This window comes from Paramormyrops kingsleyae, chromosome 18 (assembly GCF_048594095.1).
Source record: "Paramormyrops kingsleyae isolate MSU_618 chromosome 18, PKINGS_0.4, whole genome shotgun sequence".
Classification (NCBI taxonomy): domain Eukaryota; kingdom Metazoa; phylum Chordata; class Actinopteri; order Osteoglossiformes; family Mormyridae; genus Paramormyrops; species Paramormyrops kingsleyae.
Genome location: NC_132814.1, coordinates 9,725,305 through 9,748,665, shown reverse-complemented (window position 1 = coordinate 9,748,665; position 23,361 = coordinate 9,725,305). Strand labels below are relative to the sequence as shown.

The 23,361-nt window shown below is 41.1% G+C and overlaps 1 protein-coding gene and 1 long non-coding RNA gene across 2 annotated transcripts; both read left to right on the top strand.

Annotated features, from left to right (window-relative positions):
* The first annotated feature begins 2,737 nt into the window (after window positions 1–2,737).
* Window positions 2,738–8,119, top strand: LOC140579715 (uncharacterized). Its single transcript, XM_072702387.1, has 3 exons — window positions 2,738–2,926; window positions 4,750–7,416; window positions 8,090–8,119. The coding sequence occupies exons 2-3, from the start codon at window positions 4,750–4,752 to the stop codon at window positions 8,117–8,119; spliced, it is 2,697 nt and encodes an 898-aa protein (XP_072558488.1). The 5' UTR covers window positions 2,738–2,926.
* Window positions 8,120–13,904: 5,785 nt separating this feature from the next.
* LOC140579519 (uncharacterized) lies at window positions 13,905–15,203 on the top strand. Its single transcript, XR_011983507.1, has 4 exons — window positions 13,905–14,406; window positions 14,564–14,693; window positions 14,856–15,017; window positions 15,134–15,203. It is a non-coding gene; the product is annotated as an uncharacterized lncRNA (long non-coding RNA).
* The last annotated feature ends 8,158 nt before the right edge of the window (window positions 15,204–23,361 follow it).

Sequence of the window (23,361 nt, the reverse complement as noted above, 5' to 3'; positions counted from 1 at the left end):
TAGTTTGTTTACGATTTGGTGTTTTCTGTTTTTAGATGGTTTAAGTTGTGCTAAGGTTTCTTTAGTATCATTCTCAGTTCAGTCTTGGTTTTACAAAAGCAATTAATAATCGCTGGGAAGCGTTTATTAAATACGCGTGTCTGTCGTACAAATCGATTGTAGGTTTGCGACCGAAACTAAACGCATAATGCAGTCCAGTTTTAATGTTTTAGATAGGCGTACCTCAGTTTTAAATAAATAAACTTTATTTTCGTTTACTAACATTTAGCCCGGACTGCCTACAATAAGACATGTTATCGGGTTAAGCAAAAACGAAGCATTCTGAAACAGCCAGGCGATGTTTGAAATCTTGATGTTTTGAATCCTTCTGTGTTATTAAAATTCGATTAGTAGTTATTGTTTACAACAAGGGATTTACCGCAAACGGCACGCAAATGATTGCTTTTTGGTCAGTGTCGGAGTTGTACTTTATTACTTTTTTAATTGGGTTATCATATGCTCTTTGTCAGCCGAAGGTGTTTTTAGTTGTATGTTAAAGGTTTGCTGCTATATGCTTTAAGAGCTAAGTCTGTGGAATTTATTAATTTAGACTAAACTAACTTCATAAAGGGATAAACTGGTTAAGCATTAATTGGGCATAGGCGAAGACGCCTTTCTCTTGTTTAAGCTCAGTAGACATTCGCCGACAGGGGGACGTGTTTTTACGGTTCTGATTGGCTGCCGTACGTGACCACATTCCCCCGCCATAGCAAGGCTTGTCTTTTTGATTTTGCTGGTCGCGTTGCAAGAGGTAAGAATATAGGCTATGTAATATTGTCTGACGACACATCTTTTTAATTGTAGTTTGTTGACGACTTGCTGTTTTCTGTTTTTAGATGGTTTAAGTTGTGCTAAGGTTTTTTTTAGTATCATTCTCAGTTCGGTCTTTGTTTTATAAAAGCAATTAATAATCGCTGGGAAGCATTTATTAAATACGCGTGTCTGTCGTACAAATCGATTGTAGGTTTGCGACCGAAACTAGACGCATAATGCAGTCCAGTTTTAACGTTTTAGTAGTTTTAGAGCGCCTGTTATTACTTAGGTATTATCTGCGGTTTAATTGACTATAGGCCTACTCGGTGAAGACTAAAAAGCGGGCAAACAGTGAAATATAGCCATGAATATAAATAGTTTTACGAACGGCTGCGGTCAGTTTCAGAAAGCAGCATTTCCTCTTTCGCTGGATTGCTTGTTGTTGGATTTTAGATAGGCGTACCTCAGTTTTAAATAAATAAACTTTATTTTCGTTTACTAACATTTAGCCCGGACTGCCTACAATAAGACATGTTATCGGGTTAAGCAAAAACGAAGCATTCTGAAACAGCCAGGCGATGTTTGAAATCCTTCTGTGTTATTAAAATTCGATTAGTAGTTATTGTTTACAACAAGGAATTTACCGCAAACGGCACGCAAATGATTGCTTTTTGGTCAGTGTCGGATTTGTACTTTATTACTTTTTTAATTGGGTTATCATATGCTCTTTGTCAGCCGAAGGTGTTTTTAGTTGTATGTTAAAGGTTTGCTGCTATATGCTTTAAGAGCTAAGTCTGTGGAATTTATTAATTTAGACTAAACTAACTTCATAAAGGGATAAGCTGGTTAAGCATTAATTCGGCATAGCGGCGAAGACGCCTTTCTGAGGCGGACATTTTGTTTAAGCTCAGTATAGACATTCGCCGACAGGGGGATGTGTTTTTAGGGTTCTGATTGGCTGCCGTACGTGACCGCTTCCCCCCGCCATAGCAAGGCTTGTCTTTTTGATTTTGCTGCTAGCGTTGCAAGAGGTAAGAATATATGTAATATTGTCTGACGACACATCTTTTTAATTGTTGTTTAAATTGTTGTTTGTTGACGATTTGCTGTTTTCTGTTTTTAGATGGTTTAAGATGTGCTAAGGTTTTTTTTTAGTATTCTCAGTTCGGTCTTGGTTTTATAAAAGCAATTAATAATCGCTGGGAAGCATTTATTAAATACGCGTGTCTGTCGTACAAATCGATTGTAGGTTTGCAACCGAAACTACTAACATTTAGCCCGGACTCCCTACAATAACACATGTTATCGAGTTAAGCAAAAACGAAGTATTCTGAAACAGCCTGGCGATGTTTGAAATCCTTCTGTGTTATTAAAATTCGATTAGTAGTTATTGTTTACAACAAGTGATTGTCAGCCGAAGGTGTTTTTAGTTGTATGTTAAAGGTTTGCTGCTATATGCTTTAAGAGTTAAGTCTGTGGAATATTAATTTAGATTAAACAACTAACTTTATAAAAGGATAAGCTGGTAAAGCATTAATTCGGCATAGCGGCGAAGACGCCTTTCTGTGGCGGACATTTTGTTTTCGCGGCAGACATTTTCTTTACGCTCAGTAGACATTCGCCGAAAGGGGGACTTGTTTTTACGGTTCTGATTGTCTGCCGTACGTGACCGCTTCCAGGTCTCCGCTATAGCAAGGCTTGTGTTTTAGATTTTGCTGCTCGCGTTGCAAGAGGTAAGAATATATGTAGTATTGTCTTTGTGCCATTGCACTACTAAGAATGGTACAGTGCAAAATCTGTCTGTACGTTTATGGGAAGTTTATCATGCAGCTGCATATACTAATGAAATGTATGTACAAATGCACCTGTCAATCATTAACTGATGCATGTTGTCTTTGTAGACTGAAGGGCTGTGATATCACAGGAATCAAAAGTAAATATTTTTAGGGTGATGTCTATCAGCAATCGTGTTTGAGGTTTTCTTAAGTTGAATAACATTGAAAGGTATATCAACTTTACATGGTGTTTTCAATGAAGGTGACTGTTGGCAAATGTTTATGAAATGAAACTTGTGTGTCACTTTTCTCTGCAGAGTTGTGCTGGACTGCCACCCTTGAGGAGAAAGTGATATACGGTATGCTTTGTGTACTTAGACAACATACACTGACATACACTGTGTGCAGAATTAGGCAAGTAATATTTCCGGAGATATTTCTTGCCAACAGTTGGGCAGAATTATACATTCTGAAGTTTTTCTTTTGCTCTAAGTAAATGTACTTAGAGAAAATGTTACATTATAGTTTCACAAAGGAAAATAAAAGAAAAGCACTTCTGTGGGCACAATTATCAAGCAATCAGAAACTAAGTGGATTTTTTTCACTTAACTATCAACAGAAATAATAATGAAATTGTCTGAAGTCTATATAAGGAACAACGAACGTCACCAAGTTTATTGTCCTGTATCGTCACCTTTATTCTGAATGACCATCATCAGCCTGTTTGCCATTGAACCACCGAAGTCTTTGTTTTGATCCTGTCTTATATTAGCCACGTCAGCTAGGACCGTGTCCCAGATGCTGATCTGAGAAGTGTCCTGCTTGCTTGGTAAATCTCATACTTCACTCGGGCTGTGTAGCTCTTAATGGGCGTTGAGTCAGGCGATGATGACAGCCTGGTCATAAGTCAGTGACCTTTTTTGTCTAATCTATGGAATACTTTGATGCATGGGAAGGGGCACTGTCTTGCATGCATATCAAGGAGACAGGCACTGTTGTGCATGAATATCATAGGAAGGGGCAGTGTTCTGCATGCATGTCATAACATTTTTGAAAGCTGCTGAAATTTCCTCTAGAAATTGGCAGTAGTTAATTTTATACCACCTGGAAGTCTGAAAGAGCCAACAAGTTCATCACTGATAACTGCAGCCCACACCATCACTTCTCCACTGCCCTGTGGGTGCTCGAAGAAGATGACCATCCATGGACCTATCCATCTGCTACAAGAGTCACTCTCACCTCATCTGATTTTTTTCACAAAACCTTTATAAAATCATTCTTGACATGTCTGTGTGCATTCTTGACTTTTTAGCTTGCATACCTTTATTGCGTAGAGCTTATATTACAGCAATTCTGATCCTAGTGATTTCATGTAACACACTACAAAGTGCTTCCAGAGCGTTCAGATTGCAGTTGTTAAAAGTGGTGGCATTTGATTCTAAAGTCTTCTTTTTAATTGAACACATAACTTTGGCAGTTATTTTGTTGCCTCGCTATATGCTGCTTCCATCCTCTTTGTGTGTTGCCCACAAAACAATCAATTGTACAATAATTATGTTTTGAATGTTTAGCAGGTTTGGTTATTTCGACTGGCACTTTAATATTTTGATTTTCTTCTGTCTGCAAGGTGCTTTTCTGGCCCATTTCAGTAATCATAAACATGCTTCATTCTGCATAGGAAAGTATGTTTTCCTGTTATCAAAACAAAGTACTCAGATCAAAAACCAAACATTTTGCCATTTTTAAACATTCTGTTTTAGGTTCATCTGGACTGAAAACATTGGTCGACAAGATACAAATAAAGTACATGCCTAATTCTGCACACAGTGTACATATCACAAACGTGGGTCAGTTAGTGTTGAGGTGAAACTTTTGTGTGTAATGCAGATGTGACAGGTAAGTGTTTTGTCTGATTAAAAAAAAAACATAAGTCATGAGGCATATTTATTTTAGGATAATGAGTGTAATGGTTAAAATTCAGTTTGTAGGTTGTGTAACTTCCAGACAGTTGCTGAGTCAGCTGCATCACTGACTTACTGTAAGTGGTGAGAAAGCTGTTAGTGGAACTGCTCCTGATTGATGTGCACTATGTATACACATTTGATGGCTTTGTGACAACATCAGTGCAAAGTACAGTTGCAAGCAGGTGTGCTTCTCCCCCCCCCCCCCCGTTCATCTGCAGATGCCTCGCACAAAGGCTTCCCGGCGTTCCGCAGCAGCGAAGAAGAGGCTGTTGGACCGGCAGCGAGCTCCTGATAGTTTTGATGTGGCTATGACTGATGACGGGGTTAACCCGTTTCCCCCCTCTCGGAATACCAAAACGGCGATGACTGTGACTAATCGGACGAGCCACAACCAACGGACTGACCCCGCTGCTGCTGCCGTCCATGTCGTGGCTATGACTGATGACGGGGTTAACCCGTTTCCCCCCTCTCGGAATACCAAAACGGCGATGACTGTGACTTTCCTGACGAGCCACGACCAACAACCTGAGCAGGCCGCACAGCAGCGGCCTGTGTCCGTCATGGCTATGACTGATGACGGGGTTAACCCGTTCCCCCCCTCTCGGAATACCAAAACGGCGATGACTGTGACTTTTCCGACGAGCCATGACCACCGGGTTCCCGCCCTGGGTGCCATTTGTAGGACCGTCGACGAGTTCTGTATGCCTTTTCTTGATAAAGATAAGGCAAGGACGGACGAGGTACTGCAGCCCCCTCATAAAAGAAAGGCTGCAAAGTGGACTGACCCCAAAAGTGAACCAGAATGTGAACCAGCATGCGAACTTGAAACAAAACTTGAAACAAAACTTGAAACAGAACTTGAAACAGAACTTGAAAGTGAACTTGAACTGAGAAATACCCTGGCAGTGCCAAACTATTACCCAACCGTGGATCAACAACAGCATGTGAACCCTGTAACTATCTGTGTATCTCCTCATTTTCCTCAGGCACGTGCAGTGAGAGGCTCATTCCATCAAGGACACCCACGATTTGGAGTCAACAGTAACAAGCAATGTGTTGCTAATAGTTTGATTGCTATAGTAACGTGTAAGGTAAAGAATGTTTTAACCTGGTCAGTCACAGACATTGATCAAGTGCTGCTGAAAGGAGATGACCTCTACACTACCATCAGAGATGCTAGGAGAATTGGAGATGCTTCTGGGTATCTGTTAGTTAGAGATCTACCAACAGAGTACACATTGAATGGTGATAAATATGAAATAAACTACCATGATGACATGTTTGTTGGCTTGTTTGGTGTCAGTGAATATGGAGATATGGGTGACATTTTCATGTCAGCTGATGCAGCGGTAAGAAGAGTATTCTCACAGTATGATGCGTGTCTTTTTACTCTTAAAGTAAATACATGTGCCATCATTAAGCAAGGGTCATGGTATGTGGTGATCGACTCCCATTCCCGACGAGGAGATGGAGCAAGCGACGCATCAGGCAGAAGTATATTGGTGTGCCACTCTACCATAGATTCTTTGCTAGACCATGTGGATACCCTAGGACTATCTTTAGATGCAACAGGGGAACAGTTTGAGATTACAGCTGTGAGTGTGACTAGTCGAAGCATCCTGCACCAGCATCCAGATGGCAACTGCCCAGCCACCAGCGTCAACCAGCTTACCAGCATGTCAGGCCATCCAGACGGTAAGTCCTCAGTCACCAGTGTCAACCAGCGTACCAACATATCAGACCATCCAGACGACAACTCCTCAGTGACCAGAGTCCAGCAGTTTGCCAGAATGTCAGACAGCCAATATGGTGTGGTAAGGCCAAATGTGACACATGGTACAGACCCTGAGGTTGATGTCCGTGTGAACAATGAAGGTGATGTAGTTTTTATCAGTGAGCTACGCAGTGAGCAGTTTCTGTTCAGTCCTTTGACAATCCAGCAGCAAAGAAGGCTTTCCTGTAAGCTTGGTGTGGTGTACATTGATCATGGCCATGTAAACATGGATGCAGAGTTTCCAATGGGTGATCCTTGCAGAATGGTGCCAATCACTGGTGATGGCAACTGCTTTTTCAGATCTCTGGCTTTTGCTATTACTGGAAATGAGAAAGAACACAGGAAAATTAGGTGTGCTATTGTTGCTCACATACTAAGAAATGAATCCAGGTATGTTGCTTGTCTTAGAGATGGTCACTCTTCTGTCACTGAGTATGTCACTGCATCACGGATGAAATATGTTGGTACTTGGGCATCTGAGGTAGAGATTCAAGCTGCCGCTGATCTGCTTGGTGTGGATATTTTCACATACTCTGACAACAAATGGTTGAAGTACTCCACATGTATTGGTTCTGATCAGAGAGGTATATACCTGAAACATTGTAATGAGTCACATTATGAGGTTGTAATTTGTGTGAAAGGGCATGACACTGAGGGTTGTGCAACACAATGCTCTGAAATCGATAACACACCATCTGAAATGGCATCAAGTCGACGAAAACTTGAACGAGAAAAAAGACGGTATGAAGTAAGTATGGTGTACAAGGAGGAACAACTTGAGAGAAGCATAAAGCGCTACCGTGAGGATGAAGTGTACAGAGAACATGTTAAACAGTCAAGTATAAGTAAGTATGCAACAGATATGGGGCACCGCAAATATGTACAGCAGTCAAGTGTGAGCAAATATGCAACAGATGATAGACACCAGCAACGTGTAAAGCAGTTGAGTGTGAGCAAGTATGCGACAGACGTTGAACACCAGCAACGTGTGAAGCAGTCGAGTGTTAGGAAATATGCCACAAATGTTGAACACCAGCAATGTGTGAAGCAGTCAAGTGTTAGGAAATATGCCACAAATGTTGAACACCAGCAACGTGTGAAGCAGTCAAGTGTAAGTAAATATGCCACAGACATTGAACACCAGCAACGTGCGAAGCAGTCAAGTGTAAGTAAATATGCCACAGACATTGAACACCAGCAACGTGCGAAGCAGTCAAGTGTAAGTAAATATGCCACAGACATTGAACACCAGCAACGTGCGAAGCAGTTAAGTGTTGATAAATACAAAACAAACAGCGATTTTGCTACTGCAGTAAAAAAGAGAAATGTTGAGAAACGAACTAAGCAGAAGGATAAAAGAACAGATATTGCGTATGTGATCGAACAATTTGGAGAGAAAATAAATACAGGCCCTGTATACATTTGCTCAGTTTGTCATCGAATGTTGTTTAAATACCAAGTTGTGATATGCAGAAAAGATGAATACCTAAAAAAATCACAAGGAGTTGCATTACTGGCAATGCAGTGCATAACTGACACATACTTACACAAATGTATAGATACTTGTTCTGATGATTGTAGCAGTCTGTTGGGCCCTACAGGTTCATTATGGATTTGTCACACATGTCATAGAAAGATTCTTGATGGGAAAATGCCAGCAGAGAGCGTTGGAAACTGTCTAGCTCTAGACCCAGTTCCTCCTGAGTTGCAGTGTCTAAATACTCTGGAACAACATCTGATTGGTATTCATATTCCTTTTATGAGAATTGTGTCTTTGCCAAAAGGTGGACAAAATGGTGTTCATGGTCCTGTGACTTGTGTCCCGTCAAGCATTTCGAATGTAGCTGAATCTTTACCAAGAGTGAATAATGATGACCTTATGATCCGTGTGAAGTTGAAGCGGAAGTTAACTTACAAAGGGCATTACAAATATGAATTTGTGCATCCAGAAAAAATAAAGAAGGCTTTGGTGTATCTTACAGAGAATAACAAATTTTATAGCAATGTGCAGTTCAATGATGACTGGATTAATCCCCTGCAGAAAACTGAAGTGCCTGGTGATGTAAGTGACATACATGCAGATGAAGAGCGTAATGAAAATAACATGGAGGATGAGGAGATGGATGAAACTCTGCATGATAGACAACAACATGGCATGCACATGGATACGTGTCTTCAACCTGTCGACATAGCACAAGAGGTGTTGGATCAACACTTTGATGGAATCATGTCTATGGCACCTGCAGAAGGAAACAACCCAGTGAGGCTTCTAACTGATGAGTCAAATGAAGCTAAATGTTTTCCAGTCCTTTTCCCAAAAGGAACAGGCACTTTTCATGACAGAAGGAAGGGAAAACTGACACTGTGTAGGTATTTAAATACAAGAATTCTTAATGCAGATGGACGTTTTGGGAAAAACTTGGACTATATATTTTATGGGCAGTATTTGTCTGAGCTTCAGCAGGTTGTGTCAAATGTGTCAATTGCTGTGAGAAAGGGCTATGATGCACGGGATAAGTGTCCTGTCACATCAGAAACTTTGACAAATAAGGAGTCTCTACAAAAGATGTTCAATTTTGATGAAGGTTATAAATTTCTAAGACCAATCAGAGGCACCCCTGTTTTTTGGCAAAGTGTTCAGAAAGATCTGTTTGCAATGGTAAGACAGCTTGGTATTCCCACATGGTTTTGCTCATTTTCTTCTGCTGATTTACGCTGGAGAGAACTTATGACAGCAATCTTCAAACAAGATGGCATAGATGCATCAAGTGCTGAGCTTGACTGGTCAGAAAGGTGTGCACTGTTGAAAAACAATCCTGTGACAGCTGCCAGAATGTTTGATTATCGATTCCACTGCTTCCTAAAAGATGTCATCATGTCAGAAGCACAACCCATTGGCAAAATAGTTGATTATTTCTACAGAGTAGAATTTCAGCAACGAGGATCACCTCACACTCACTGTTTGTTTTGGGTGGAAGATGCGCCTAAGGTTGGCAAAGATGATGAAGATGAGGTATCAGCTTTCATTGATCAATATGTGACATGTGAAATGCCAGAGGGTGACGATGAAATGCATGAAATTGTATGTAGTGTACAGCAACATAGTAAGAGGCACTCAAAAACATGCAAGAAAAAAGGGAAAACTTGTAGATTCAATTTCCCACGTCCTCCAAGCAACAGAACATTTGTGTCATCATGCAAAGTTGGAGATGGTGAGACAGACGGACAGCCCCTGAAAAAAGAAGTAGCAGACGCTATCATGAAAAAAGTGAAGGATGCTGTACTAAACCCTGAGGCCAACTATGACTCTGTTGATTCCTTATTTAGTACAATTGGTATCAGTCAGGACATATTTCAGGCTGCGTACTCAAGAATCACAAAGAAAACTACCATTGTTCTTAAGAGGAGACCATGTGAAGTGTGGGTCAACCAATATAACAGAGACCTTTTACGCTGTTGGAATGCAAACATGGACATTCAGTTTGTGGTTGATGCATATTCATGTATTGTGTACATCATTTCCTACATTTCCAAAGCTGAGAGAGAGATGGGACTGCTACTGGCAAATGCTCAGAAAGAGGCCTCCCAGCAAGGTAACCTTGATGCAAAAGAAGCTCTTCGCCAACTTGGCAGTGTTTTCCTGCACAATCGTGAAGTTTCGGCCCAGGAAAGTGTTTATCGTCTGACTAACATGAGGTTGAAAGAGGGATCACGAAAGGTGCAGTTTATCCCAACCGGAGAAAATGTGGTAAAAATGAGCCTTCCATTGAACATCATACGGAAGAAAGCTGAGTGTGAGAATGAGGATGAACAAGGTATTTGGATGAACAGTATCACTGATAGATATAAAGCCAGACCAGAAACAAAAGAGTTTGCAGTAATGTGCCTGGCGAGATTTGCATCTGAGTACAGAATACTATGTAAGTCTCAGAGCTCATGCCCTGGAAGTGTGCAGTTGGACAGAAAATTAGGATTTGTGAAGAAAAGGACACGCACAGAGGCAGCCGTTGTTCGGTATGCTCGCTTTTCACCCACAAAGGACCCAGAAAAATATTACCACAGCATTTTGCAACTTTTTCTGCCACATTATTTCGATGCACAATTAAAACCTTCTACTTTTGGCAGTTACCAGGAATTCTATGAGACTGGTTGTGTCAAGTTCTTTGATGATGAATTGCATTCAGTAAAACTGGTTGTGCAGTCAAACATGTCAAGTTTTGAAAAGGAATCACATGCAATTGACAAAGCTGAAGAAGACTTACAGCAGCATGGTGTAATGGAAGATGCCTGGGCAGAGATTTGTCCGGAAACTGAACGTGAACGGCTAGAGTGTCTTGCTAGCAAATCCAACACTACACCAGAAATGAGAGAACAACGTGATGAGATACCAGATTTGTTACCAAGGCCGAGGCGCTATATGTTGCATGACAATCCTTGTGGTATGTCCAGGCAGGAAGCACTGGCTTTGCTTCGCTCACTGAATAACAAGCAGTCTGAGACTTTTTACAAAATACGAAACTGGTGTTTACAGAAGGCACGTGGTGAAAACCCAGAACCATTTCATGTATTCATATCTGGACCTGGAGGTGTGGGCAAGTCAGTCTTGATCAAAGCAATACATTATGAGGCAGCTCGTATCTTGCGTCAGTTGTCACAAAATCCAGATGAGACACACGTGTTACTGACTGCTCCAACTGGGGTTAGTGCTTACAACATCAAAGCTGCAACAATACACGCCTGTTTCCATATTGCAACGGACGCAAAGCTGCCATATGAACCACTTGGAGATGAAAAAATAAATTCATTGAGAGCTGAACTGGGAAACCTGCAAATATTGATCATAGATGAAATTTCAATGGTTGATCACAAGCTGCTTGCATGTATTCATGGCAGATTAAGACAAATCAAACAAATTGGAGATTATTCTGCTTTTGGAAATGTCTCAATCATTGCTGTTGGAGATTTCTACCAGCTTTGTCCTGTGAAAGGGAAAGCTTTGTATACTGAGGGTAAAGCTGTTGATCTATGGCAGAATCATTTCGCTATGGTGGAGCTGACTGAAATTATGAGACAGAAAGACATGCAGTTTGCACAGTTGCTGAATCGGCTAAGGAAACGCAAAAGGGGTGATGCAATGCTGGAGGAAGACATTGCTATGCTGAAACTACGTGTGACAGGTGAAGGACAAGACAGTACTGGTCTTCATATTTATGCAACCAATGATGAAGTTGATCAACATAACTACCATATGCTGCGGAAGATCTGCTCAGACCATGTCATCATTCATGCTCAGGATTTTCAAAGGGTTGCTGCAACTGGCAGACTGGAAAAGAAACATGGACATCATGCTAATGTTCAGAAGACATGTCTCCCCGAATCACTACATGTAGGTGTCAATGCACGAGTAATACTTCTGAAAAATATTGACGTTTCAGACGGCTTGGTAAATGGTGCATTTGGTACAGTTAGTGACATCTGCTTTGATACTGATGAGGATTTTCCATCAGAGATATACATCACATTTGACAACGAAGCAGCTGGAAAGTCACTCAGGGGAAAGAAGCCATGCCTAAAAGCAGGGTTGGACAAAGCTACACAAATCAAAGCAGAGGAGGAGAGAGTGACAAACAGTGGTGGAACACGACGGCAGTTTCCATTGAAATTGGCTTGGGCTTGTACAGTACACAAGGTACAAGGTCTGACAGTAGATAAGGCTGTTGTATCACTAAAGAAGATATTTGCAGCTGGACAGGCATATGTAGCATTAAGCCGTGTCACTTCTCTGGAAGGCCTTATAATAGAAGACTTTAAGGAGACTGCTATATATGCAAAACAAGACATTGAGACTGCAATGCAAAGCATGCCTGCATTTATTGAGCCCGTCATGGAAGTGCCATCATTATGTAAGATTTTACTGCACAATGTTGAAGGACTTACATGTCACCTGGATGACCTAAAGCAAGACAGAAGGTATATGGAAGCTGATATCATCTGCTTGACAGAGACATGGTTAAATTCAAAGGAAGACACAGAAGGTGTACAGCTGCCTGGATTTTCATACCATGGGAAGCCCAGACATCAGGCATATGATGGTAGTGATGCTATCTCTGCTGAACTGAAGAAGCAACAACATGGTGGTGTGGGTTTGTATTATAAAGAACATACCAACTGTACTGTGACTGATGTGCAGTGTGTCAACATTGAGTGTGTGCAGTTCAGTGTGGGCCTACTAAGAACAACAGTCTTGGTACTATACAGACCACCCTTGTATAATCTAACAATCTTTCAGAAGAACCTGATGCAGTTGATCACTCAGTTGGACAGTGTGGAAGGTGGGAAAATCATCATGGGCGACTTCAATGAAAATCTTCTGGCAGTAAGTACAATTGCTAATTTCATGGAAGAACATGGGTATGCTCAACTTGTGAAAGAAGCAACCACTGGGAAAGGCACTTTGATTGATCATGTGTATGTGAAAGACATTGTGACTAACAGCATCTCTGTTTCAGTAATGCCGACGTATTTCAGCCATCATGAATGTGTAGTGCTACATTATCTGTAAGAAACTGTATAAAAAAACAAAAAAAAAATTTGTCATGCAGTAAATCATTTGGCAGTAAGTACAATTGCTAATTTTATGGAAGAACATGGGTATGCTCAACTTGTGAAAGAAGCAACCACTGGGAAAGGCACTTTGATTGATCATGTGTATGTGAAAGACATTGTGACTAACAGCATCTCTGTTTCAGTAATGCCGACGTATTTCAGCCATCATGAATGTATAGTGCTACATCATGTATAAGAAACTGTATAAAAAAATATGAAAAAATTTGTCATGCAGTAAATCATTTGACAGTAAGTACAATTGCTAATTTTATGGAAGAACATGGGTATGCTCAACTTGTCAAAGAAGCAACCACTGGGAAAGGCACTTTGATTGATCATGTGTATGCGAAAAATATTTTGACTAATAGAATTTTTATTTCAGCAATGTAGATGTATTTCAGCCATCATGAATGTGTAGTGCCACATTATCTGTAAGAAACTGTATAAAAGACATTATGAGTAAGAAACATAAATTTTTTGCTGCAGTGATAGTTTTCTGGGGTGCGTCAGCCTCGGGAGGCTGGCACTGCGACTGGGGCTATGGCTGTACTAGGGGGGATTGGCAGGGAGGCTTGGCCTGGTGCCAAGCTTTGGGGGTTAGGCCTGGGGCTGGCCGTCAGCTGCTACCACTGGGGTTGCCGGTAGGCTGTGGGGGGCTAGGACTAGGGCTGGCCTTCAGAAGGCTGCAACTAGGCCTCAGAGGTTGGCAGTGGAGCTGGTGTTCCAGGGCTTGGCATTTAGCCTGAGGCTGATGTTGGGCTTTGGGGGTTGGGGTCGACCTTGAGGGGGCTGCTGCTGGGCCTGGGGCTGGCACCATGCTTTTGGGGGCTGCGGCTGGGCTTCAGGAAGCTGGCACTGGGGCTGAGGCAGGGGGTACTAAAGCTGGACATGGCGGCCTGTTGCTGGGGATAAGTCTGAGGTGGGCTGCTTGGGTTACCACTAGGCATAGGACTAAGGTTACGGGAGGGTCACTAGGGCTAGGCATAAGGGGGCTAGGATGGGGCACATGGCACTGGGGGTTGGTGTGGGGGCTAGGGGAAGTTTAGGACAGAGCAAGCAATGTGGTCTTTGAAAAGGGAGGTAATGTGCTCTGTCAAGTACCTCACAACAGCAGTATGCCAAACTTGTTAATGTCATGAATTTTCCACAAAAAAATAAACAATTTTAGATGTCCTGTGATATAATTCAGTATTTATTAAATGCATTGTTGCCTATATAGAAATTTTGTGTTGTGGGCCAGTACAGTGCACTGAACCTCTTTACAAAGCACCACACACTTGGAAAATGTAAATGTATAGTTGCTTATGTAACGTAGAATATATAATTACAATGAATTAAATGTAAGGAGATGAAGAAGTACCATCAGATGTAGACACTACCAAACTAATGTCTTGTACCACAAAACGTGCTGAAAAGACACAGAATTTCACAAAGCAAGGCTTTGATTGAAAAGAATGGTGAGAGGGTGAAGAGGCACAGACATCTATGGGCAAAGGTAAGACCATATACTGACATGTCTCTGTATAGTGTCGTAGAGTGTACTTTCACACTGTAAAAGGAAATGGACATATGTACACTGACTGTATTATGGCATTATGTATATGATGTAATTTTTGGAGTAATGTGTATGTTTTGTGTGTTTCTTGAAACAGCTAAAATGAAGTAACACTAAACAGTCATACATGTGGATGACCTAAAATCTAAGTGGGAAAGCTGGGCAGTGTGTGTGAGACATTCATCTAGACACAGTGGATGTGCCATGACTGGGTGGGCAAAGCAAAGGTACGTGAGTGACAGTTTCTCACTTAACATGAGCATGCTAGTTAAGACATACCAGTTTGCAGTGTATGAGCTTATAAATTGGGTAACTAAGTATTGTCAGAAATCCCTACTACATTGTTATATTCCATGTTTTAACCTGCCTTCTCCTATGTATAACCTCAGGTTACTAAGGCACAACTGTCATGTGCTTCCCTGATGATCAAGCCAACACACATCTGTCTGTTGAAGCTCTGCTATACTGCATCCTCCGTCATACAGCTGTACATTGGGAGTGTGACACATCACACTGAATGCTGCATAGCCAGAGGAGCAGGCGCTGACCTTGTGAGTTTGCCTTTTTCAGACATTTCTTCCTCTTTGGTGTAGTTCTAGTTTTACTCTGTCAGTGTTTGTCTAACTTACATGCCAGTTCATGCTTTTAATCTTTTAATCTTTTCCAGCGCCTGCTGTTGATGACACTGACCCCATGCCCACCACATCAACTTTCGTTAACACATCACACTGCCTGGTACGTTGGAACAATGAGATGGGCTGGCCTGGTGAGTTTGCCTCTTTGATGGATTATTTTGTCTGTGAAGTAGTTTCACTTTACAACTGCAAGTGTCTGATTGGCTGACATGCAGCTTTCTGGTTTTACTCTCTTTTCCAGTGCCTTATCTTCATATCAGTGACACCGTACTCACCACATCAAGTTTCCCTGCGCCCATGTTGTCGACAACCAAAGCGTTCTCTAAAGGACTCAGAGACTGGACACAGACAGTATGAACTACACACAGATGCCTGAAGTGAAATGCACCAGAAATCATCTCCACACACTATAGTCTGACAGCAAAGGTACTTTGAGTGAAATGTGCTGCTGCTTGTGGATGTTTATTGCTATAATGTCTCACAATTTTTCTTGTAGTATTTATTGAGTTATTTTCACTTTTACTCTGCAATAACAAAACATTAATGATGTGTTGTGACAGTTCTGTAGTACATAATATGTCATGTAATTTACAGTCATGATGCCATGGTTAAATTGATGTCAAAATAACGATCCAGCTTTGTTTGTGATGCCTGTGTTGACTTACACCAAATTGTATATTCAAAAGAATATTGCCATGTAGGGAGTTGTGTAGTATATATATACAGTATGAGTGCTACTATCACACTTTGTGGTCTTTGTACACTGTGTATGTAAGAATGGCATACACATCATATGCGAAATATTATGTCAATTGTGCTGGCTCAACTATTGTGGCCTCAATGTACTTTTTCAGCCTCCTCAAACAATGACACAAACCTAAATGTTTGGTTAAGACAAATGTAGTCAATTGCAATTTTACAATGTGTATAATGTGTTTTATATTATGTCTCTAATGAATAATAATAAATATTATAATCATTAATACAGTCATCATTCTTAAGCATGTTAAATACACATGTAAATGTCAGAATAAATTTTAATTAGCGTATAGGTGAAACAGGCAGTGAAGAAAATACGCATACAAAAAGTGCAGTTGAACCCGGTTATGTTGCCGGCCTAGGTGGTTGCCAAAAAGCGTCGAGATAACCGATGATCGAGATAACAGAAAACCAATATGGGGGCAATATACCATGTTGACATATGCTTGAAATTTATTTATGTGCGTTAATAAATGAGAATGTACATGCACTGGTTTTTGGTGTTTTTTTACACAACAGCGTTGCCGCGATTTGTTTGCTGACGCGATCGGCATGTTATATAAATGTACATACATGTTGGCTAACAACAAAAGGCATATGTGCACCAACCAAAAGCAGACATTTACCAGTATATAATATAAACCACCGTCGATTCTCGATAGAAGCCTTTAATTATATCATCCAACATTGCAAACACAAAGATCGCTCACAAAATCACATAAAAACCTGTGGGGTGTAGTTCGTTGTCACAAAAAGCAAACCAGTGTCAAAATCAAATTCACAAGTAATTTCGCTCTGACAGCTCTGAAAAGTATCGTACACGCAATTAATATGGTTTCTTTACAAAGTCTAAAATGCTTTGTTGCTTTTTGCCTTTGACAGTCTACTTGAAAATAAATGCTTCGATATTACTTATGCTGTCTAAAACAGTTTCATCCCCTGCAAAAGAACCATACCGTCGATTTTTTGTAGCATTTTTATCACCTCACTGGCAGAGGGAATTTGTTCCAAATCTTCGTCCGCATCTTCTTCATCTTCGTTGTCATTGCCGCATGCGGATATGCTTGGCTTTGGTTTTGATGGGGATTTACCTAGATCGCGTTTAACCGCTGCGTTGTTCAGCAAATTACCATGCGAATGGGATTTGAGTACGCGCTGTTTAGCACGTGAGATACATTTTAAAAAGCCGGCGATTAGTCACAGGGATCGAGATAACCGATGTTAAGTGGCGATTTTGGCCCTCTTTCGGGCTCGAGATATTAGGGTTCAGCGACATAAAAGAATCGACATAACCGATGAGAAATGCTAATGCAAAGAGGGAATTTTGGTGATTGCACTTCAAAAACATCGACTTAATAGGGTTGGCGAGTTAGCCGAGGTCGAGATAAGTGGGTTCGACAGTATTACAATGCCCTGAGCAACATTTAAGAAAAAACACACTACACTATAATGACATTCTATAGTGACTGGCCATAATGTATAATATGAACCTGCTGTATGCATGCATTAATGAAATACAGGACGAACTACTGGCCAATCTATAAAAAAAATCCAAAAAAGTACAATATAAGTAGAGCACCATCTCCACCTACTGGCCAATTGAATACAAAAAAGCGAAAAATCTGCAATATACACTGCCTGGTTTATAAATAAAATCTGATAATTTTCTGAGTCAAATAGCAGAAAAATGAAAGGAGCTTAAAATATGGACTGAGGTGAAGGGAAAGTCAACAAGTCTTTGAAGGTATTATGAAGGATATTTCAGATGAATTAGCCAAGGTAGGTCTTAGACATATTAGGACAGCGGCTGTAGCACCCCCGTTTGACAGATTGCCACCAAACTTGGAAGGTCTGTCTGTAGTCCAGTGATACAGAAGCGAGTCAAATTTTGTAAGGATTGGATGAAGCATGCCAGAGATATAGCTGTTTGATTGAAATGGGCAGGGAAATGGTGTGGCCAGCAGGTGGAGTCAGCGCTCCATTTTAGAAATTGTATTCAATACTTTCAGGCCTTCTTATGTGTAAATTAAGTCTGATAATGTTCTATGAGGCAAATGGGTGAAAAATGAAAGTGAATAAAAAATATGGACTCAGGTGAAGGGAAAGGTAACAATTCTTTCAAGGTTTTATGAGAAATAAGGACATTTCAGCTGAATTTGCTAAGGTGGGTCTTAGACATATATGGACAGTGGCTGTAGCGCCCCCGTTTGACCGATTGGCACCAAAATTGGAGGGTCTGTCTGAGGTCCCTTACTACATTAGGCCGTCAAATTTGATGAGGATTGGCTGAAGCACGGCTGAGATTTAGATGGTTGATTGGGTCAGATGGTTTGAGTAGAAGGAAGAAATCATGATGTAGATTGTTGAGTGTCGGTCTAACAGGTCAGGAAATGTAGGACAGAATGTAGAACCCTGTGGTGTAGTGCCTGAACCTGACTGAATGCATTGTTTTGGTCAGATGGTCTGAGTAGTAGGTAGAAATCAGGATATAGATTAGTTAGTATCGGTCTAACAGGTCAGCAAATGTAGGACAGAATGTAGAACCCTGTGGTGGAGTGCCTTAGCCTGACTTAATGCATGGTTTTGGTCAGATGGCCTGACTAGTTGGTAGATTTAGGCACCTTCAAACCTGGTCTGGTAAATCTAGATATTACAGGGTTGCTTTTTTATACTGCCTGTGTAAACATAGGCTGTGTTGCATATTCTTAACCAAGTGCTGAGTTGCGTAGTGTGACATGTAACAGCAGTAATATCATGCTGTATGCTATTCTAGGTTGTATATTTAGACAGGAGAAAGGCTAAAAGTATTGAAGGCATTATTGAAATGGAGCGCTGACTCCACCTGCTGGCCAATTTATTATAAAATTGTAATTGCTGTAGTGTACACAGCCTGAAGAAAGATTGAAGTTTGAAAGATTTGTAAAAGTCAAATGGCAGGAAAATATAAGCAGATTAAAAATATGGACTTAGATGAAGGGAAAGGTGATTAATATTTTAATTTTTAAATAAACAATAAGCAGATTTCAGCTGCATTAACCAAGGTTGGTCTTAGACATATTATGACAGTGGCTGTAGTGCCCCCGTTTGACCGATTGCCACCAAACTTGGAAGGTCTTTCTGAAGTCTAGTAACACAGATGTGCGCCAAATTTTGTGAGGATTGGATGAAGCATGCCAGAGATATAGCTATTTGAATGAAATGGGCATGGAAACAGAGTGGCCAGCAGGTGGAGTCAGCGCTCCATTTTAGAAATTGTATTCAATACTTTCAGGCCTTCTTATGTGTAAATTAAGTCTGATAATGTTCTATGAGGCAAATCGGTGAAAAATGAAAGTGATTAAAAAATATGGACTCAGGTGAAGGGAAAGGTAACAATTCTTTCAAGGTTTTATGAGAAATAAGGACATTTCAGCTGAATTTGCTAAGGTGGGTCTTAGAAATATATGGACAGTGGCTGTAGCGCCCCCGTTTGACCGATTGGCACCAAAATTGGAGGGTCTGTCTGAGGTCCCTTACTACATTAGGCCGTCAAATTTGATGAGGATTGGCTGAAGCACAGCTGAGCTTTAGATGGTTGATTGAAATGAGCATGGATATGGTGCAGGTTTGTTGTAGCTGGTGGCCATAGCGTACAGGTTAAGATATTTTTATGAATTATCCATAATGGCAATGTCCTGATTGATGTACTACCAGAATGACCTACTTGGGCTGAACATTGTAGAAGTTACAGTAATATGTTATTTATTAAGTTTTTAAACATCACAAGGGAATGAAAATGACTATCATTGGGCATTGCATATGTCTTGATTTGGCATGACTCACAGAACTGGCAGTACAAAATATTTTAACCAGTAACATGTCACTAGAACAGAAATGAGATAAATGTAAGTTGAACTGATTTTCAAGGTTTATACAGACATGTTATGTTGTTGTAGCGCCCCCGTTTGACCGATCGGCACCAAATTTGGAGGGCCCTTCCGGACTACTATTCTACAGGATATATTAAAGTTTGGTGATGATTGGCTGAGGCAGGCCTGAGATATAGCTGTCTGATTGAATTGGGCATGGCACCTGTATGGTTTGTGTGTGGCTGGTGACTATACCTCATGGAAAGTTTATGATTTTTTTATGAATTATTTATTATGACTGTCTCCTGATTTAAATGATACCAGATTTGTGTAGGTTTGGTGAAAATCCTAGGAGGTTAACGAAATGTCTTGTTTTCAGACCAATATGAATTATGCAAAAACGCAAAGATGCAGAAGCAAGTTCTACATGTTGTTTGATTTGGCATGTCGTACTGAATTGACCTGGCAAGAAATGTCGATTGTAGGCTTCACCGTTCTCGAGAAATAGGCAGAAATGCAAAAGTTGTCACTGTTGCGCCCCCATCTGGCCGAGTGAGGTGTCCTTTACAGTTTAGGCAGAGGGTCAGAGCACAAATGTATCACCCAAATTTGATTTAGATTGGTCATTGAGAAGCCTGTGAAATGCCTGCTTGATTTTGATTGGCTGATGGCGGCCACTCTTTAAGGAATAATTACTGCCATTGTAGGTGACTGACCACAGGCTGCTTCCTAGTACATATCTACCAAATTTCAGTTAGATTGGCAAAGGCAGTCAGGAGATATTGCCAGTTTTTAGTTGTAGCGCCCCCTATTGACGAAATGCGGCCCGCCTCGGACCGTGTCCCCAGAATGGTGTAGGGAGGTAGCATTTCAAATTTGGTCAAGGTAGGCCAAGGCACGGCCAAGTTATAGCCGTCAGACCAAAACGGGCCAAATTTGGACATTGTTTGGGCGTGGCTAATGGCCGTAGGATATAAAAATGTCTGAATTTTGTGGATAATTCTTGATCAGCAGAGAATTCTGATTCGTCTGACACCTCATTTGTCTGATTTGGTAGGACAAGCCAGGACTTTAAGGAAAAAGTAGGATTGGCAAATTATGCAAATTAGCAAAAAATCTAAGTAGGCGGAGCTTCATAGTCCAAATGGCAAGTTGGTAGGGCTTTGCTGTCTGTATATGTAGAACAAAGAATTTCGATTGTAGGTCTAACAGGACAGGAGATATCGACCGAAACGTGTTGGGGGGCGCTAAGGCGCCCCCATCTGGCTGGCAGGACTGGGTAGGACAACCTGAGTAGTGGGTAGGAATTGACATCATCTGACCAAGTTTGGTTGGTCTAGCTCTTACAGTTTAGGCTGTACATTCAGTTTTAGGGCAGAAAAATAATAATAATAATAATAATAATAACTAGAAACTGCAAGCAGTTACGAAAGGGTCCAAAGCGTAGGATGATCGGACTGGTAGGACAGTAGAAGAATAATGGCAGAGAACTGGCGGCCAGGGTAGTAGAAAGTCTGACAGAATTAGACTGCCATAACATTATAGGAGATGTAGGACCGAGCAGGATGGTCTCAGTAGTAGGCAGATATTAGGATGGAGATGCTTTTAGTGCAGGTGTAACAGGCCAGTCAACATCCGAGAGTACACTGTGCACATCAGGATACCTAGCTGAAATACCAACCTAAACTGTGTTCGAACCGGCGACCCTCTGATTACAAGCACACAGGATAAGCACACTGAGCCACCTGCTGCTGTGGGTAAGATGAGTGAGAGCAGTAGACACCTTCCTACCTGATCTGGTAACTCATTATAGCTGAATTAGACTAGGTAGGTCTTATACATATATTGATAGTGGCTATAGCGCTCCCGTTTGACCGATTGATATGAAATTTGGAGGGTCTCTGTGCGGGACAGCCCTTCATCAAAGATTGATATTTGGTAATGATTGCCTGAAGCATGCCTGAGATATAGCTGTCTGATTGAAATGGACGTGGCACCAGTAGAGTCAGGGTGTGGCTGGTGGCCATACCTTACCAAAAGTTTAATTTTTTTCTCTAAATCTTTAAAAGGACTATCTTATGATTTGAAGGACAACAGATGTATGTAGGTTTGCTGAAAATCATAGGAGGTTAACGAAAAAAGCTGTTTTCAGACAAATATAATTCATGTAAAAATGCAAAGATGTAGGACCAAGTTTTATATATTACTGGATTTGGCTCGACATAGTGAATTTGACTTGCAATAAAATTTAAGAGTAGGACAAGTAGGACAGGAGATATTGACCAAAACGTGTTGTGGGGTGAAACGGCGCCCCCCTCTGACTAATTGGGATCTTTAAAAGGACTATCTTCTGATTTGAAGGACAACAGATGTAAGTAGGTTTGTTGAAAATCAAAGGAGGTTAACAAGAAAAGCTGTTTTCAGACAAATATAATTTATGTAAAAACAGAAAGAGGGAGAACCAAGTTATATATGTTGTTAGATTAGTCATGACATAGTTAATTGTAGTCGCAATAAATTTCAACTGTAGGCTTGACAGGTCTGGAGATATAGGCAGAAATGCAAATCGGGGTGCTGTAGCGCCCCCATCTGACTGACTGGGACGGGTCAGTGGGACTGAGTAGTGGGTAGGAATAGGAATCTTGTTGCCAAATTTGGTCAGTCTAGGACTTACGGTTTAGGCTGGGCATTCAGTTTTAGGGAAGAAAAATAATTATTGTTCAACCCTCTGGAGTAGTGCCTGAGCACGTCTAAATTAACAATAATATAAGCTTCATTGATCATCGTGGGGAAAACGCCTTCACGTCTCCCCAGCTCACTTCACGGAGGGTATGCTGTGCACATCGGGCTGCCTAGCTCGAGGACCCACCTAAGCTGGGTTCGAACCTGCGACCCTCTGATTACAAGCATACAAGTTTAGCCCACTGAGCCACCCATTGCTGTGGTTAAAATGGGTGAGATCGGTAGACACCTTCCTACCTGATCTGGAAACTCATTGTACCTCAATGAGCCTAGGTGGGTCTTAGATGTATATAGACAGTGGCGTAGCACTCCTGATTGACCGATTGACATGAAGTTTGGAGGGTCTCTCTGTGGTTCAGTCCTACATCAGTGAGCCAAATTTTGTAATGATTGGCTGAAGCATCCCTGAGATATAGCTGGCTGATTGAAATGGGCAAGACACCAGTACAGTCAGGGTGTGGCTGGTGGCTGTATCTTACCGAAAGTTTAAGATTTTTCTGTAAATCTTTAAAAGGACTGTCTCCTGATTTGAATGACACCAGATTTATGGATGTTAGTCGAAAATCCTAGGAGGTTAACAAAAAAACCTGTTTTCAAAACATCTGTAAATCATGCAAGAAGGCAAAGATGTAGAACCAAGATCTATATGCAGTTTGATTAGTCAGGACATAGTGAATTGGACTGGCAATAAATTTCAACTGTAGGCTTGACAGGTCTGGAGATATAGGCAGAAATGCAAATCGGGGTGCTGTAGCGCCCCCATCTGACTGACTGGGACGGGTCAGTGGGACTGAGTAGTGGGTAGGAATAGGAATCTTGTTGCCAAATTTGGTCAGTCTAGGACTTACGGTTTAGGCTGGGCATTCAGTTTTAGGGAAGAAAAATAATTATTGTTCAACCCTCTGGAGTAG

What these genes read in the sequence shown, in the direction of transcription:
- LOC140579715 (XM_072702387.1), top strand. Translation starts at nt 4,750, where the DNA reads ATGCCTCGCACAAAGGCTTCCCGGCGTTCCGCAGCAGCGAAGAAGAGG. An exon ending in AACGTGTGAAGCAGTCAAGT is followed by an intron (nt 7,417 to 8,089) that starts GTAAGTAAATAT and finishes CTTTGCCAAAAG; the next exon opens with GTGGACAAAATGGTGTTCAT.